Source organism: Psammomys obesus, unplaced genomic scaffold, assembly GCF_907164565.1.
Source record: "Psammomys obesus unplaced genomic scaffold, mPsaObe1.curated_primary_1811, whole genome shotgun sequence".
Classification (NCBI taxonomy): domain Eukaryota; kingdom Metazoa; phylum Chordata; class Mammalia; order Rodentia; family Muridae; genus Psammomys; species Psammomys obesus.
In genome coordinates this window covers 13,323,915-13,340,620 of record NW_026596088.1, presented here as the reverse complement: position 1 = coordinate 13,340,620, position 16,706 = coordinate 13,323,915, and the positions used below count along the sequence as shown (strand labels likewise).

Here is a 16,706-nt window from a genome sequence, read left to right as displayed (position 1 = left end):
CTTCTTCTTCTTCTTCTTCTTCTTCTTCTTCTTCTTCTTCTTCTTCTCTTCCTCCTCCTCTTCCTCCTCCTCCTCCTCCTCTTCCTCCTCCTCCTCTTCCTCCTCCTTCTTCTTCTTCTCCTTGATTCGGAGTTATGTACATGTGTGGTTTCCTGCAGAGACCAGAAGAAAGGGTCAAATCCTCTGGAGCTGAAGTTACAGGTGGTTGTGAGCTGCTGAATGTGGGAGCTGGGAACCAAATCCAGGTCTTCTGGAAGGGCAGTGTGCACCTAACCACTGGGCCATTTTTCTAGCCTGGTGTCTTCACATTTATCTTTAATTTTTGTGGTAGATTTTTTTTTAAAGTACAGCTTGACTCCTCCCTTATTATTTATTTATAGATAGATAGATAGATAGACAGACAGACAGACACACACACACACACACACACACACACAGAGAGAGAGAGAGAGAGAGAGAGAGAGGATTCCTTTAATGGATTTTGGTTCCATTATTACCTTAGCAAACCACACTAAGCTTCTAGCCTTTCTTTTATTAAAACAGAAAGCTTTCCCAAAGATAAGACAGTCTTGAGCCAAGTCCTGTTTCAGCCACTGAGTGGCCATGTGTCCTCTGGCAGGTCCCAGATCCTCCCAGCCTGTTTCCTCAGCAGTGACATGAGATTGTGAAGTAAATTAGACAATTCGTAAGGAAGCACCTGCTGCAGGCAGATGCCCAGGGTGCCCTAGTTCTTACCACTTCCTTCTGCTGCTGAAAAGATTTCCAAACACAGAAAAAACACCACCTTCCATGTTTACAGGGCTTGGCTGAGAGCTAAGATGCAAAATGCACAGTTAAGGCAGGAGAAGTCTGCAATCTTCTGTCCACACTACAAACCTTTTAAACACCAGTACCTAGGTTTTGAAACTTAGCTAAATATTGCCAGAATTATCATCCCGAATGCCACAGGTTCCTCCCCCGGGGCTTTAAATTTGGTGTTTTAATGGGGTATTAAACCTTTGGAGAAGGCAAGAATGCAGTTTCTTCTCATATAGAGTGGTGCGTATGGAGAGAACTCAGGGGGATGCTTTCAAATAGTTTCCCTTTCTAGAAATGTAATCCCAGGGTTATTCACCAGCACACTTTAGACCATCAAGCAATCCCTAGAGCAGCTATGGGGATGAGAGTTCAGAGCGGCCTGGAATTACGGCCTTTGCCTCTGAAATGAGAATCAGGTGGTTGGCATAGGCTTTAGCTATATTCAAAGAACCAAGAAGCAGACGTTCAGAACTGGGCCTGAGTCCAAAGAGAGCCAAACTTTTTGAACACCAAAAGCCAGTGCCGCAAATAGCACCATCACTCTTCTCTCATCATTCTTAACACCCAGAGATGAGTCTGGTGAAATCCGCGTGTGTCACCTTAATGACCTCTGCAGAAAACTTAGACTTGGCTCAAACTGTGAGTCCTTTGTGAAGTAGAAATGGCATAGACAGTTTCTGTCAGGCCTGCCACTTGCTAGTGATCAAGTTCCCAAGCCCATAGGGTAATAGGTAGTCAATGCCTGCCTCACAGGACTACTGTGAGAATAGGAAGACACTGGTTCAAACATTTCACAGGTTTATGATGCAAGGGACATGCTCAGGAAATGATGGTGGCTGTGATGCTGATGCTGACAGGTGATAATGAGCATAAGGACCACATGTCTAGCTTTGGAAGGAAAAATGGTGAGAGATCATCTGTATTCTGTTTACAAAATCTGAAGGAGCATCTTGAGCCAGCTCTTGTCTAGCAAACACAATCATCGTATGTAACTTGGGCCTAGGCATCTGAGCTGAATGGAATGAGCCTTGTCACAGTTTCCGGTTTTCCCAAAAGCATCACCTGAGGCAAGAACTATTTAGAGAACTGAGTGTTACCTGAAGCCGGTGGTGTTTACAGAGGGCAGAGGACAAAGGATACAGTAACAGGCAGAGAGAAGGAGCATCTGCTTAAGTCTGCATTATTGAAGTCGTTGGAGGTCACTGTGTGGTGGAGAAGTGGGCAGTCTGTGGTCGAGAGCTAGCTCCCCTTCCAAAATGGTCTTCTAACTTCCTCACTGCCCCAACAAGCCAAAGGATGCCTTCAGGAGCCATAACTGCCCGGGTCTCAGAGGCACTTGTCCAAGCTTCAATAATCTTGCTATATGATCTCAACGTAAGTTGTTAGAGTCAGTTTTATCATCTGTGAAATGGGAAAAATAACAGAACCCAGCTCCTGAGATTGTTACTGGTAGCAAATCAGTTACTGGTAACAGTAGCAAATCAGTATAAAATCCCTTGGCACAGGTTATTAATATTTATTATTGCTTTATCTTTTAGTTAAGTAGTGGTTATTCCTAAACCAGCTGTATACCCAAATCACCACACAGAGACTAGGATTTATTTAATTAACCTAGAGCACAATGCTGGGCAATATTTACTCCATTCTAAACCTCTAACCCCGCATAGTTTCTTCCCATTCAGATTTCCCACATTATACTTGTTTTTAGTCACATCTTAGGTCTAATTCACCTCTCCACATGGTTCCAATCCTCTCCTGCCTATCTCTGCTCTCTGACTCCTCCCACTCGCTTAAGCTTAATTGTGGAACTATCCTGTTGGGGGCCCAAAGGAAATCGGAAAAAAATGGTTAATTAATCAAGCATTAACATTTGTGATCAGTTACAGTTAATATTAATATTTTATTTCTCCAGGGAATGTGGGGTTGGGAGCACACTGAGACACACAGGACCTGTCCAATTGGGAAGGGCAAGGTCGCAGAACATTGCTAAGAGTGGGGCCAGAGCAGCTTGAGGGTCAGGCAAGCCATCCTCAGGGGTGCAGAAGCTTACTGGGTAGGCAGAGCGAGTGGTGGGGTGGCAGCAGCCGAATCGACAGACAGCAGGAGGTCTCTGGGGACATAACTGGGGTGCACGGTTGAGGCTCCTGCTGTTGGAGTTGGGTGGGAAGCTGACAGAGCGAAACTGGAAGAAGGACCAAAGCAACGTCTCTGTGTGGAGCTCTGTGGCCTATGAACAGACATGTAGGAGCTCAGGTGTGTGCCCTGTCCACAGAGTGGAACTCATAGCTACTGTGGATTATGAATTCAACTTAATACTGTGTGCATCCACTTGTAATCTGAAAAGGATAAACTGTAGAGGCAAAAACTGGACCAGAGCCTGTCGGGGATGGTGTGGTGAAACAAGATGGATTCCAGTCACACGAGAACTGATGAATCCGAAGACCACTATGTGTCTTTACTGTACTGGTAGCTAACTGCAAGTGTGCTGTGGTCAAAACTTGCTGGCCGGTATATTAGGAGGGGGACTGTCACTGAATTGAGAGCATGCTTTCATTTTAAAGGGAAATAACAGAAGCACACAGTAATCGTCCTCAGATTGTCCCCAGCACCTGTCCATCTGCACAATAGAGAATAGCAAAAGCCAAAGCTTTAAGACTGGGTAGGGAAATGGAGGGGGAGCTGGGGCTCAGGCTGCAAGGAAAAGCACTCAGGGGATGGGGAGAAGTGGTAAACTGTTTGCTGGGGATAGAAAGCTGCAAAGACAAAAGACAGGCTCTGTGCAGAAACAGACAAGAGATGAGCTGGCTTTGTAGAGAGAGCGCTGGTAGAAATGCTTGCCTAGAAAGGGGGACTTGAAATTCCACTCAGAGGGAGAGACTCTTCATCGACACAGAGCTGAAAGATGCCTCTCACCCACGCATTTACCATTTCCAGAACTTTCCACCGCTTCATGCAGATATGCACTGCCATCTGTTTTCATTTCCCTTCGGCCTGAAGAACTTCCTTTAATATTTCATATGCTACAGATGTGCTAGTCATAAATTTGCTCAGCTTTCATTTATCAAAAAAATATGCTTTGTTTTACACTCATCGCTGAAGAATATTTTTACAAGGTAATAGAATTCTAAGCTGATGGGTTTTATTTCTTTTAAAAATTTAAAGGTGTCATTTGTCTGTCTCTAGGTCTGCTTTGGTTTTTGAACCAGGTGGGTGGGGGTTATTCTTTTCTGTTCTAATTGTCTTGTGTCTTTCATTGTTTTTTAAGACCTCGTTATCTTGTTATCTTTCTCAGATGATGATAACTTGTATGTCATTTTCTTTCCTCTATTTCATTTTCTTCAGTCTTTGCTTTATTTTTAAGTGTTATTTGCTTTGCTTTTTAAAAAATCTGTGGTATAGGGGTTGAGAGCTTGTGGGATTTGGGAGTTGGTATTTTTCATCAGATTTTGGGAAATTTCAAGCATTGTTTATTTAAATATGCCTGTGACTCAGTTACCTCTCTATCCTATCCTGTATGACTCCATTTAAACCACCTTTTTTTTCATTCCATATGTCACTGGGACTCCAATATGTTTTTTTTTTCAACCGTTCATTCTTCTCTGCTTCACTTTGAATTATATTTCTATTTCTCCCTTTCAGTTTACTGATATTTTCCTTTGCTGTATTTAAATACAGTGTTATTGTTTTCAGCTCTAGAATGTACATTTGGCCTTTCAAAGTGTTTCTCAGCCAAGATTCCCCATCTGTTCATTCATTACATCCATATTTTCTTTAAATCCTTGAATATTGGTAATAGCTGATTTACAGCCTCTGCACGTTGCTCCTGCCTGACTATAACCCCAAGAGCTCCTAATTAGCTAATTTTCCCCATGTCTTGCATCACATTTTGCTATTTCTACATGTGTCAAATCGTGCATGCATGTGTGTTTGTGTTTGTGTGTTAGTGTACTTGAACACAATCAGTGCATTTGAATGTCAGAAGTCAATGTTGGGAGTCCATTTCAATCTTTTCTCCTTATCTTCTGAAGCAGAGTCTTTCAGTGAAGCTGGATCCCATTCCTTCAGTGAGGCTGGCTAACCAATATCTCCACTTGTCTCTTAACCAGCAACAGTGTCATCATTCCTGGCCCAGCCTGCAATTATGGATGTGTTCCACCATATTGCATTTGGCTTTTATATAATCACTTCTTTATTGCATGATGGACACTGTGAAGGCTCCACTGTTGAGTGTCTGGACTTCATTTAGAGGTCATGGGACTTTATTCTGACCAATGATTAATTTGCTGATGAATCTGCTTGATTCCCTTTCAAGGCCTGTATTCTGAGCTTGCTTAAGATTAGTCTAAGTACCCTCCCCTACTAAGACAAAGTAGTTTTAGCACTAACGTGTGGCTCTTCTTAAGCTCTCAGTTGAGTTCCTGGAGTGTCAGCAAAGCCTCTGTGCTCAGGGTGATTTAGGTCCTGCATCATCTCCACATTCGGTAACCTTTGGAATCTCTGTTGAGTTCTTATCTCTTCTCTGCCTTGTGGAGTCTCAACACAAGGGGATATGTATGCATATCTTTGAAGCTCTCCTCTTCTCTGGCATTCTAGAGTTCATAAGTCCTGTCTGTAACACTCTGGCCATACCTCCCCAGCTCAGCTAATCTGCCTTATCTTTCACCCCATTCCACCTTTCTTCACCACAAACCAGAAAGTGCCTTTTGAGGCAACCCAGGAAAGCATGGGCCCAGCTCTCATGTTTTCCCTTCTCTCGGAAATTGGAGCCTTTCCTGTCTGTTTTTAGCATCCAGAAACAGGAACTCTGTATAATCTGCTGTTTTATAGTTTCCTCAGAAGCACGAGCCAAATGAGCACAAATAGATTTATGAGTTGACTGTAAATAAAATTAGTTTACTCTAGAGAGAACTCATAGATAAGACCTGTCATCTCCACTACTCAGGAGGCTGAGGCAGGAGGACTTAAGTTCAAGGTCAGAAGACCGGGGGTATAGGTCAGTGGTTGAGCTCGTACATATATGAGGTCCTAGGTTCAATCCTAAGTGCTACTAAAGATGGAGAAAGAGGGGAGGTAAGTGGATTTATTCATTTGTTTACATTGCTTCTAGGAAATATTAAAAATTCCAATTAAGACACAACTTGTATCCTTTCATGATCTGTTTGACTTCTTAGTCTTATCACAGATCATTCATCCTTAATGAAAGTGTGTATGTGTGCGTTTGTGTATGTGCGCACAGACCTACCATGAATAATTCATGGTTTACTATGTACTTGTTGCTTTTTCTTATACCTTTGCTTTTGGGGAGAGGGGTCAGTTTTTTATTTTATTTATTTATTTGTTTATTGGTTGGTTTGTTTTTGGTTCTTTTGTTTTGTTTTGTTTTGTTTTGTTTTGACATAGGGTTTCTCTGTGTAGCCTTGGTCATCCTGGACTCACTTTGTAAAGCAGGCTGGCCTCCAACTCACAGCGATCTGCCTGTCTCTACCTCCCTGAGTGCCGGGATTAAAGTGTGTACCACCAAGCCCAGCTATAATTTTGTTTTACACCTAACTTTTCTCCTGGAAAAAAAACTATGGTCTTTGCTCAACTCCATATCTGCCTTTCTAACTCCTGTCCACTAGATTTTTATCTCATCTTCCTCTTCCAGGAAGCTTCTAGCATTGACTGGGCTAAGTATCCGCTTCTTTAGACTTTCACATTCTGTCTTTCTCTGTCAACATTGCATCACTCAGACTCTATTGTCACTGTCTGCTGAGGACCTGTCTTCCCACCCTTCACCCCACCTCCAACTGAACTTCTCAAAGACAGGGACCAAGTCTGACTCATCTCAGAGTTGCCATGGCCTGGCACAGGTCTTGGCAAACAGTTTCTTTAAGAGCCAGATGGTGAGAATTTTAGGCTTTGCGAGCCAAACTACTCAACTTTGCAACTGTAGCATAAATGCAATACATAGATAATGAATAAAATATAAAACATTACTGGAACAAAACCAGGCAGCTCTAGCTTGATGGTCCCTAGTTTAATGCACAGTGTGAGCCAAGTGTTCACTGATAACAAAACAGGGCGCAAGGGTGTCTTGCTGAAGGCCTCAGAGGAGACTGAAAAGACAAAGCGAATCAAGTCCATTTCCTAAGAACAAGAGTTTTCCTAGAATGAAATGGACTTTTCTTATGCCCTTAGAGAAGGAAAAAGAATGATAGCTGAATAGAGAAACTAGAAAGACAGGGAATGAGGGAAGTTCCAGCCCAATTGATACACGACCTTCTCATGCAGAGTTTCTGACACACAGGGACAGGGTCCTGAAGAGCAAAGTGGCTTAATCAGGCTGGGTCTCTGGAGTGGCCAAGAGCAAGAAGAGCCAGAGGGAGAATACAAGCTGTGTTCTGGGCAGCACCCAGAGGCAGATTGACAGAAGCCAAGTTCTGTAGCCAAGTCAAAAGCATTAGAAATTAGAAGGAGCCTAAGCTCAGGCCTAGAGGGACATAACAAGGCCAAGCAGAGAATGAGGTCCAACACAGCATTCATGTATCAAACTGACAGGTCCTCACCACTTTTCAGTTAGCTGCTGGCCACATGGTGCATATGTGAGTCTATAGATGGCTTGACCTTGGTGTTGAAGAGATGTGAGAGGGTTGCCTAGTAAGAGATAAAGTTCAATCCTACTGAGAGAAAACAAAGCGTAGAGCTCAGAGGACCACTGCTTGGTGCAGCAACTACAGCAAATTTCACAAGGACCCAGCAAAGAGCCAGAACAAAGAGGTACTGAGAGGGCTATGGATAAGGCTGAGGTTAGGAAACAGGGCTTAAATCAGTCCTGTCATTAAGGACTAGTACATTCTTCTATGAAGCACTATGAATGGATTTCACGAAAATGAATGGGTGGCTTGTATAGGACTAGTTTTGGCAGGGGACCTCAACGGCTGGCCAGGAAATCTGGGCCGTCACTGAACACCTGCTGTATTAGTCAGCATTCTCCAAAGAAACAGAAGCAGAAGGTTGTCAGTGCGAATATACAAAGGGATTTATTATAAGGAATTGGTTCACTCAAACATGAGGGCTGTAAAGTCACAAATATGCAGCTCACAACTTGCAGACTGAGGCCAGATAGTGACTCAGTTTCTTTCCTGCTGTGAAGGCCTGAAACCCTTCTGAATGTGTAGTTCTAAGCTGTAAGGCACCAGTAAACTCAAGACCCAGGAAGACTCAGTGTTACAGCTTGAATCCAAAAATAAAGCAAGAAAGTGATGCCCAGCTTGGAGGCAGGTAGGCAGCAGGTTATCTGTAATCCTGCAGAATCAACCTTTGTGTTCTAAGTGGTCAGCTGGCTAGGTGGAGCCCACTCCTTCAGAGAGAGCTATCTGTTTTAGTATATCCTCCTTTAGACACCCTCAGAGTCACATCCAGAACATTTGACCAAATGTGTGGCCTCTCCATAGCCCATTCAAGCTGACACATTGAAACCCACCTTACATGGTATGTGCTGAGCATCTCAGAGAATCTCTCTGTCATGGAACGTGCCTCCCCCAACACCCAGACAAAATTCAGACGAGCTCCTCCTGTGATGGATGCTGGCCTTTCAGGCATCTTTGTAAACAGTGGTAGTTTAGTCCCAGACATGACAGCAGAGAAGAGGCCAAGGAGGCTGTCAGGGCACATGGTATCAAATGCATGTATCGAAGGCATCACCCTGAGTGGCTTTTTAGACAAATGTGCTTGGTTTGCCAGGAGCATCACAAATTCACAAGTGCACCCATTTCTTCCTCCTAGTTTCCCACGTGCCTGTCCCATAGAAGTTTCACCTAAGCTATTGGAAACACATCCTTAGGCCCGGTTTACAGGACTTTTCTTGTTATAGGAATGTATATGAGGGGCTACTGTTCTGTTGCCCTGATAAAAACACCATGACCGAGGTAACTTACAGAAGAGTTTTTTTGGGCCTATTCCAGAGCGATAAGAATCCATCAGGGCAGCAAGTGGCAGGCATAGTGACAGAGGCGACACAGATTGGAACACTCACATCTTCAACTATAAGCAGGAAGTGGAAACACTGAAGTGGAATGGAATGAGCTTTCAATGTCAGAGCTACTCCTAGTGACATACTTCCTCCAGTAAGGATACACCACCTAAAATCACCCTGAACAGTGCCACCAACAAGAGACCAACTGTTTAAATACCCCATACTATGAGGGATATTTCTCATTCAAATGGGTAACTCAGAGTTTGTCACTCAAAGGCAACAGCAGCACCAAAACCCCCACCTCAGCATGGGTGACAACTCAGGAAAACTGTGTCCTTGGCATTCTCAGCTTGACTTGCATGCAGTTCTGCAGGTCAGATGCTCTTCTTTCCCCAGCAATTATTACTGCTTATGTAACTCTGAGGGTTAGGCTCTGTACATCTTAACAGTTTCAGAAGCTTCCTGAGACTTAAAAGTTTCATTTACTTCCTGAGTCCTATGAGCTTCCTTTAATCCCAAGGAAATAGCCACACAACACCCAGACAGGTGTAGGCCACTTGAACACTGGTGGAACTAGTGAGGACCAAACATGCTGAACCAAACATGAGGGGAAAGGTTGGTAATAGTCTTTGGTTTTCCTTTGCCCTCTAAGCCACTGTCTCACCGGGGAGAACGGGTGACATCCTGATTATTGTTTTAAGCGATCTACAAGCCTTAACCTCACTCCTTATCGCCGTGCCTTCTGATGCCTGGCTCATCTCTCTCTCCTCTCTCTTATATCTTGCAGTGTATTTCCTTCCAGCTAACTGGAATCTGTTTGATCATCTCATTCTGCTAGTCCCAGGCCACTTGGTCCCATCTAGATGATTCCAGATTCATATTTGTTTTATATCCAACATTCCTGTCTTCTCAGCCTACTGGTTCTTACCACCACTCAGTCACCCAAGCACGTTGCTCTTGGCCATCACACCTTCCAGAAACTGATCAGGCTTTGTCCTGCCCCGTTTAGATTTGATTTTATTGGCTATTTTTATTTAATGGCCTTCAGCCTCAGAACAACACTGGGAGTCTGGTCATATCATCCTCTCTGTAGAGGAAGAAACTGAGGCTAAGAATGATTGACTTGTTCCATTTAGAATGTTCCAGAACCAAGACTGGCAAATATATTGATCAGCTCCCAAGAACAGGAGTTTTAGTGACTTCACCAAAAATTACCTCCCCGAGTTTGTGTGTGTGTGTGTGTGTGTGTGTGTGTGTGTGTGTGTGTGTGTGTGGTGTTATTGAGGATTGAACTTAGGGCCTCTCGTATACCAGCCAGGTGAATGTTCTCTCATTAGCTGTTCCTAGCCCACAGTCTTTCATCTTATTGCTCCATCTCCTAGACACTTGTCTTCACTTCCTCTACTACTGCCCCGAATCAAACCCTATAAATTCAGGAATGTTGAATGCCTCTTGTGTTGTCTTTAACCTTTAGACCCTGTCCCTCTCTGATACTAGGTGTGCCCCACCAAATGTTAGATATAAAGAGGAGCTGGTCCTTGCACCAGGATGACCTGGCTTAGAATACCTTCACTCACCTATTTGGGTAATAATCTCCTACAAAACTCCCTAAATCCAGATTTCCTCATATAAAAGAGTTCTGTCAGCATCATGTATTAGTTCATTTTTCTTATCGCTGTAACAACATATTAGGTAGAAACAACCTAAAGAAAAGAGGATGCATTTTGGCTCACGGTTTCGAAGGGAATACTCCACCATGAAAGCTGGTGCGTATCTGTCCATAGCAGCTTGCTGGCCTTCCAAATGTGGGACCAACATTGAGTCCAGGCTACCTGTAAAATGTCCAACTCCAGTGACCACCTCTACTCTCCAGATACTGCCCCTTAAGGACCCATAATCTCCAAAATATTGATACCATCTGAGGGCCAAGTGTTCAAACACAGGAGCCAACTCTCACCATATTTCCCCCTTTTTCTAGTGCCATTGACCGCATATCTACACCCAGAGATTTCTGTGATTAGTCCTGATATTTTGTTCTGTCTAATCTCTTGCTATTCTAACTCTACAGTCCACTCAAGGCTCTCTTTCATTTCTTACCCCCACAGTGGGATATGGGTGGAAACCAAGTAATCTTTCGTCAAGTTGACTTGGGTTTGAAGCCTACCTTTCCCCCTCCCTGGATCTGTAAACTTGGGTGGACTCCCTAATCTCTGTGGGCTTAGTTTTCTCATGTAGAACATGGAGATGAGGTTATAGTGAGCACCCCACTGGGAAAGCAACATCCTAACATCCTTTAATGTGTGCTGCTAATAGAACCCCTGATCCCACTGCCCAGTGCTACCTGGCCTTTGCTCTTCCATTTCTCTTCACCTCTGACAGGCCTCTTTTCAGTGGGAAAATTTTTTCCTTCCTCTCCCACTTTCTTAAGGATTTTTCTTTTTAAAAAATATATCTATTTTTGGTTTATATGTGTGTGTTGCCTACATATATGTAGGAGCACCGTGTATGTGGAGTGCCCATGGAGATCAGAAGAGAGTGTCAGAACCCCTGAAACTGGAGTTACAGAAATTACAGGAATTTGCTAAGATGTCATTTGGGTGCTGGGAACTGAACCTGGGTCCCCTGAAAGAGCAGCCAACTTTTAACCACTGGGCCATCTCTCCAGCCCCTATGTTCTTGTGCATTCCCATGGAGCACATACTCTCTTTCTCTCTCCCTTTTCCTCTTCCTCTTTTTCCCCTTTCCTCTCTCCCCTCCCACTTCTCCTCTTTCCCAGTCTCCTTCTCCCCACCTCTCTCTGGCGATGCTGAGAACATTCCCATGGGGCTCTATCTGAAGTGATGCTGAGAACAGTTTACAGCTTTCATAGTTCCTTCCAAAACCAGCCCAATTAATCTGTACAACTCTAAGAGGTCAGACTTGTAAATGTTGCTCCTATTTCAAAGAAGGAGACTTTAGCTCAGTGAATGACAGGGCACTTGCCTAGAATGTGTGACGTGCTGGGGTTTGTTCCCAGAACCATGCCAAGCAAGCAAACAAATAAATAAATACAAGGGAAACTGAGACCCTCAGGGGTTGAAAGACTGGTTCATAATTACAAGCCTCTGATTTTGGGTCACTGTGTCTTTTTTCCTTGTACCAATTTGCGCCTGAGTGACTGCTGCCCACCTGCCATGGGTGCTCATTTTTATGTTGCCAACTGTCTTTCCATTGGTCCTTGCCTTGCCCCTTCTCCAAGGGAGGCTGTAGTCTTGCCCCTCCCTATAGCTGAGTGCCCTGCAGAGATCTTTTTGGGCTGATGACCCTGTGTTGAAACTTGAAGGCTGTGCTCTGCTGCAAAGTAGCTCTGGGAAACTAACACTTGCAGCACCTAGCAGGGTGAATGCATAGAGTGAAACTTTATTCAAGAGAGTAAGAGACACAAAGACAGAACCCCCTCTGGGAATGGCTGCTTCTCTGAGTGCTAGCTTCTCAACCTTGATTCACTGAATTTAAGGAATTTGGAGTTGGTGCTTTCATCCCCTGTGTCATTATACAATAATGCTGATGAGATGGATCAAAGCTAATCTGCTTCCATCTGTTTTCCCACCCCCAGACTGTGAGTCCCTCAGGGCGAGTGCCATGTCCTATTCCCATCAGTCCTTGTGGCCTGCTACTGTGTTTGACATTTAGCTAATGGAAGTTGAATGGATAAAGCAAAAAGACCCATCTGTGTCCATCTTCTGATCCCCTGTGACCATGCTCATTCCCATTCTCTTTCTATCTCATCCCATGAAATATGTTTATTTCTCATGGTGAAGTAAGGGCAGGCTTCATGTCTTTCTCATTTTTGAAGCCTCTCCAACAGCCATGAAATGGGAAAGCCATACTTACTGAGAGTCTGCTCTGTGCCAAGGTGATGTCACACATAGCATCTCCTTTTTAATAATTTCACTTAATATAGGTCTCTCTCTCTCTCTCTCTCTCTCTATATATATATATATATATATATATATATATATAATGTTAAGTGCTCTCATAGTATGAAAGAAGAAACTCAAATGTGGGTCAATGAAGAAACTGAGTCTGAGAGTTTACACAGCTAGGATGTAGGAATACTGGGATGGAATCCTTGTCCCTTGGCTCGAAAACCCAGTGCCTTCCTTCTTACTGCTCATTGTTCTCCAACAGCACAGCTGAGAGCTTAGCTTAGTAGGAGTCAGGAGCAGTGCTGAACTGAACTTGAATTTAATTGTGTTAAATTAAATTGTGCCCATGTGACCCCAATGTTTCAGGCTTATATACTGCCAGCTCCTCATTTGATTGATTGTACAAAATGCTCCTGGAAACATGAGGGGAGAGCAGCAGGTATGAAGACATATTCCCTGACTTCAGCCTAGTAGGACTACAAAATTGGTCAGTACGGTCGGTATTACTGGAGACACAGGAGGCAGGAGCTCAAGTCAGCCAGAGCTTCTGAGTGATCACTGTTACAGTTTCCTCTCTGTTGCTGTGACAAACATCATCGGCTTATACTTCTTTGTCACAGTCCATCACTGAGGGAAGTGAGGCAACAGTGTAAGCAGAGACTGTGGCAGAAACCATGAAGGAGTGCTGCTGGCTGACTCACTCATTCACTTAGCTAGATTTTTTTTTTTTAGACAGCCCAGGACTTCCATTTCAGGGAATGGTGCCACTCACAGTGGGCTGGATCATCCTACATCATCTAATAATCAAGACAGTCTACCCTCAGCCCTGCACAGACGTGGGCCACCCTCAATTGAGACTTCTCCTCTCAGGTGACTCCAGACCATATCAAGCTGACAATTGAGATTAATTAGGAAAATCATGAAGGAGGAATAAGAGTGATCCAAGCCAAGCAAGACAATGCAAAGGGAACAACAATACTCCTTAGATGCAGAATTTCAGCTAGGACAGGCCTGAACATAGGGGACATTTCAGTGGAAGAGGAGAGCAGGAAACAAGAGATGCTGAAGTCCATCTCCCTGTGTTCACCTTACAAACTAAAGGTCACCAGGTGCATTCACAAGTATGCTCTTAGCTTAGATGGCAGCTAAGCCTTTCATACCACTCAGGAAATGAGTTAGAGAACTAGCCACATCTCCACCTGTCTTTTCTTGGGATAAACATGAAAGCTTCATTTCCCTGATGTGTAGGAAATAATGAGCACTTGGGCTGACCCGTGTGGTGATGTCAGCTGCCTGGATTGGGTTGTGGCTGCCCTCAGCAGGCTGGGAGGGCACCACCTGGCTTTATGTTCATGGTCTTGGTGTGCTCCTGGAGTAGAAAGCCTTCCTGAGGAGCCACTTGGGGAGTAATGGCTGCTGTATAAACAGAACCAGGCCCTCCTCAGAATCCCTTTTGAACATGGAGTGAAGAGTTCTGTCTACTCTAGATTGTACAACGGTTAACTAAAAGTGTCATTTGAGCTTATCTAATTCAAGTTTTCCCCTTCACTGTGCCTGTAAATATTCTTTAATTTGAGACTTTGTAAAGCCAACCAAAGAATGGCTTGAGAATTGAACCAGTCCTATGAACTGTATGTGACTTAGTCAACAGTAAATGCAGATGTGTTCATAGTATTTGCAGCTTTTTTTAAAAAAAGCCCATCATGGTACCGGCAGTGAGTACCACTCTCCTTACCTCCTTAGGAACTTTGACAAAACCCTCAAGCCATGTTCTGTCTTGGTCCTATTCAGATATTGCTGTTCCCTCACAATCGTACATGAGAACTCTCCTGCACCCCAGTACTTCTCACCATCCCTTGTGGTCATCACCAAGCCACTGTGGACTGTCCGCCTCCACACACCCACGCTCTCTACCTCATCCTTTGAATGTGACTGGCCTGCTCACACCCTCATGTGGGAGTGTACATAAAAGTCAGCTGAGAAAAGCCACGTCTGCTCCTGAGCACGAAAGCCACTTCCCGAACACACTTCAGCGTCTGCTCCTTGCTCACCTCCCAAGATCTCCACTCCATTCTTCTCCCTCTGTTGTGTCCTTCACCCTGCTGCCTGGATGATTTATCTAAAATTCAAGTGCGATCATGTCACCCCCTGATCAGAGCCCTTCAGTGGCTTCCAGATCTTTTCTGATGACATCCAAACTCCTGAAGCATTTAGAGCAATGTCATCTGTGAGCAGGCCCCTTCTGCTCTCATGGCATCATCTCCTAATTCTCCACTGACAGTGACACTGCAATGTTCAGTTACTGATGGATGTCCAAGCACAGTATTAATTCATGTTTCTGAGCCTGCCAGGAAAAAAAAAAAAAAAAAAAAAAAAAAAAAAACCCTTCTTTTCTATTTTGCCTTTCAAATCTGACTAGTATTTCAAATTCTCTCAACTGCCCCCCTCTCAGAGAATTCCTTAGGCAGAAAGTCCTGGACTACCTTCTTGGGGTACCCACTGTTCACTTCTGTATGATCCCCAGACTCATGGTTAGTAGAAATTATCTCTAATCATTGAGTTGTGATGGAATTAAGACAAGGCAATGCCTGCCCAATCAGTACTGGCTGAATCTTTGAACGCTTTCCCCTTCTCCCCATCCCTGAAGAGGTTCACATTTCCACCCCAGCCTCACTGACATCTACATCCTGATTGACTTCCAGGTCGGGCCAACCACTGGTCTGCCATCATTGGAGGGTCCCACTCTAAGAACTATGTGCTGTGGGAATATGGAGGGTATGCCAGCGAAGGTGTCAAGCAAGTTGCTGAGCTGGGCTCACCGGTAAAAATGGAGGAAGAAATTCGACAGCAGGTAAGAACAGACTCCTTGCTCAACCAACAGCTAGAAAATGAGGTGGGAGCATTCCTGAGCTTCGTTCTCAGGAGCTTGAGAAGTGCAGTTGAGTGCTTGAGAGGGGGGTGCATTGGAGAGTCTCGGTTTCTCTCCTTGAATTCACGCGTCCTCTCGCTTCTGCACGCTTCCCACTGCTGTAGGCTTGCTATTGGAAACACAGACCTCTGGTCTCCTGAGAGTGAAAGGGTGATTTATAGTTTTGTACTATGGTTCTTGAGGGTGGAGGATGGTGTTCAAGCTGTCTAAGCAAATTGTCGCTTCTGAAAATAGACATTTTATGTGTTGGCATGTGGTGTTTTGCAACAGTGTCTTGATGTGTCTGATAAATTCCCTGGCCATTAGTCATAACTGTCGTGTACTGTGAGCCATGTCAGGTAACACCAGAAGCCCAGGAGCTTCCCCATTATCAAGGTCCCAGCATCTACTGAGGAAGGCAGGAGAAATGACCCATTATTCTTGTCAATGCGCTTGCCTGATAGTGGACATCCTTCATCAAAAGCCCGAGCTAGTTAATAGCAAATAGAGGCTGAGAACAGGGCCTTGGAAGAATAGCAGTTTTTGTGGTTTGCTGTGGAGGGCTGACGGTCTGGCTTTAGCTGTCATTCCCACGGAAGCCGCTCTGGCACTAGAGCTACTTATGTTTCACTGATGCCAGCTGTTCTGGGGCAAGGAAAGGGCAAGCTGTGTTTGCAGTGTGGCTATTTCACACTGCAGGTCACAGAGCGGCCGCCATCCTCCTCCCTCCTGCCCTGCATCTCCCAAGATGATGGAGGAGGCTCCAGATATTTGGGTGCCCCTGCTGTGACATGATGGATGTGTCCTCAGAGGCCTGACCAGACTGAGGGGGTGAGCACAGCCCAGACCCAGCGCTTCGCTGAAGCCTACCATCTGGGTTCTGAGCTGCCCACAGTCCTAGACTGGATGGAGCTGAAGTCACCCTGCTCCTTCATGATGCCCTGGGGATCCTTTTGGAATATGGGAGGTGGGGATGGGATTCAGAATGAGCTTATGCTTCTTCTCAATTTGATTTGAAGTTTAAATATTTTAACATGGCATGGCTTTAATGAGCAAATCATCCTTCTTTGTAACTAAAGATGACCTGGAACTATTGATCCTCCTGCCTCCACCAACTGAGTCCTAGGGTTTCAGA

At 44.5% G+C, this 16,706-nt stretch overlaps 1 protein-coding gene across 1 annotated transcript in view; it reads left to right on the top strand.

Moving 5' to 3' along the window:
• Window positions 1–16,706, top strand: part of Spon1 (spondin 1) — a 280,351-nt gene that overhangs the window by 149,137 nt on the left and 114,508 nt on the right. The window contains exon 6 of the mRNA XM_055627495.1: window positions 15,366–15,514. Coding sequence (XP_055483470.1) covers window positions 15,366–15,514 — 149 coding nt within the window. The remainder of the gene's footprint in view (window positions 1–15,365; window positions 15,515–16,706) is intronic.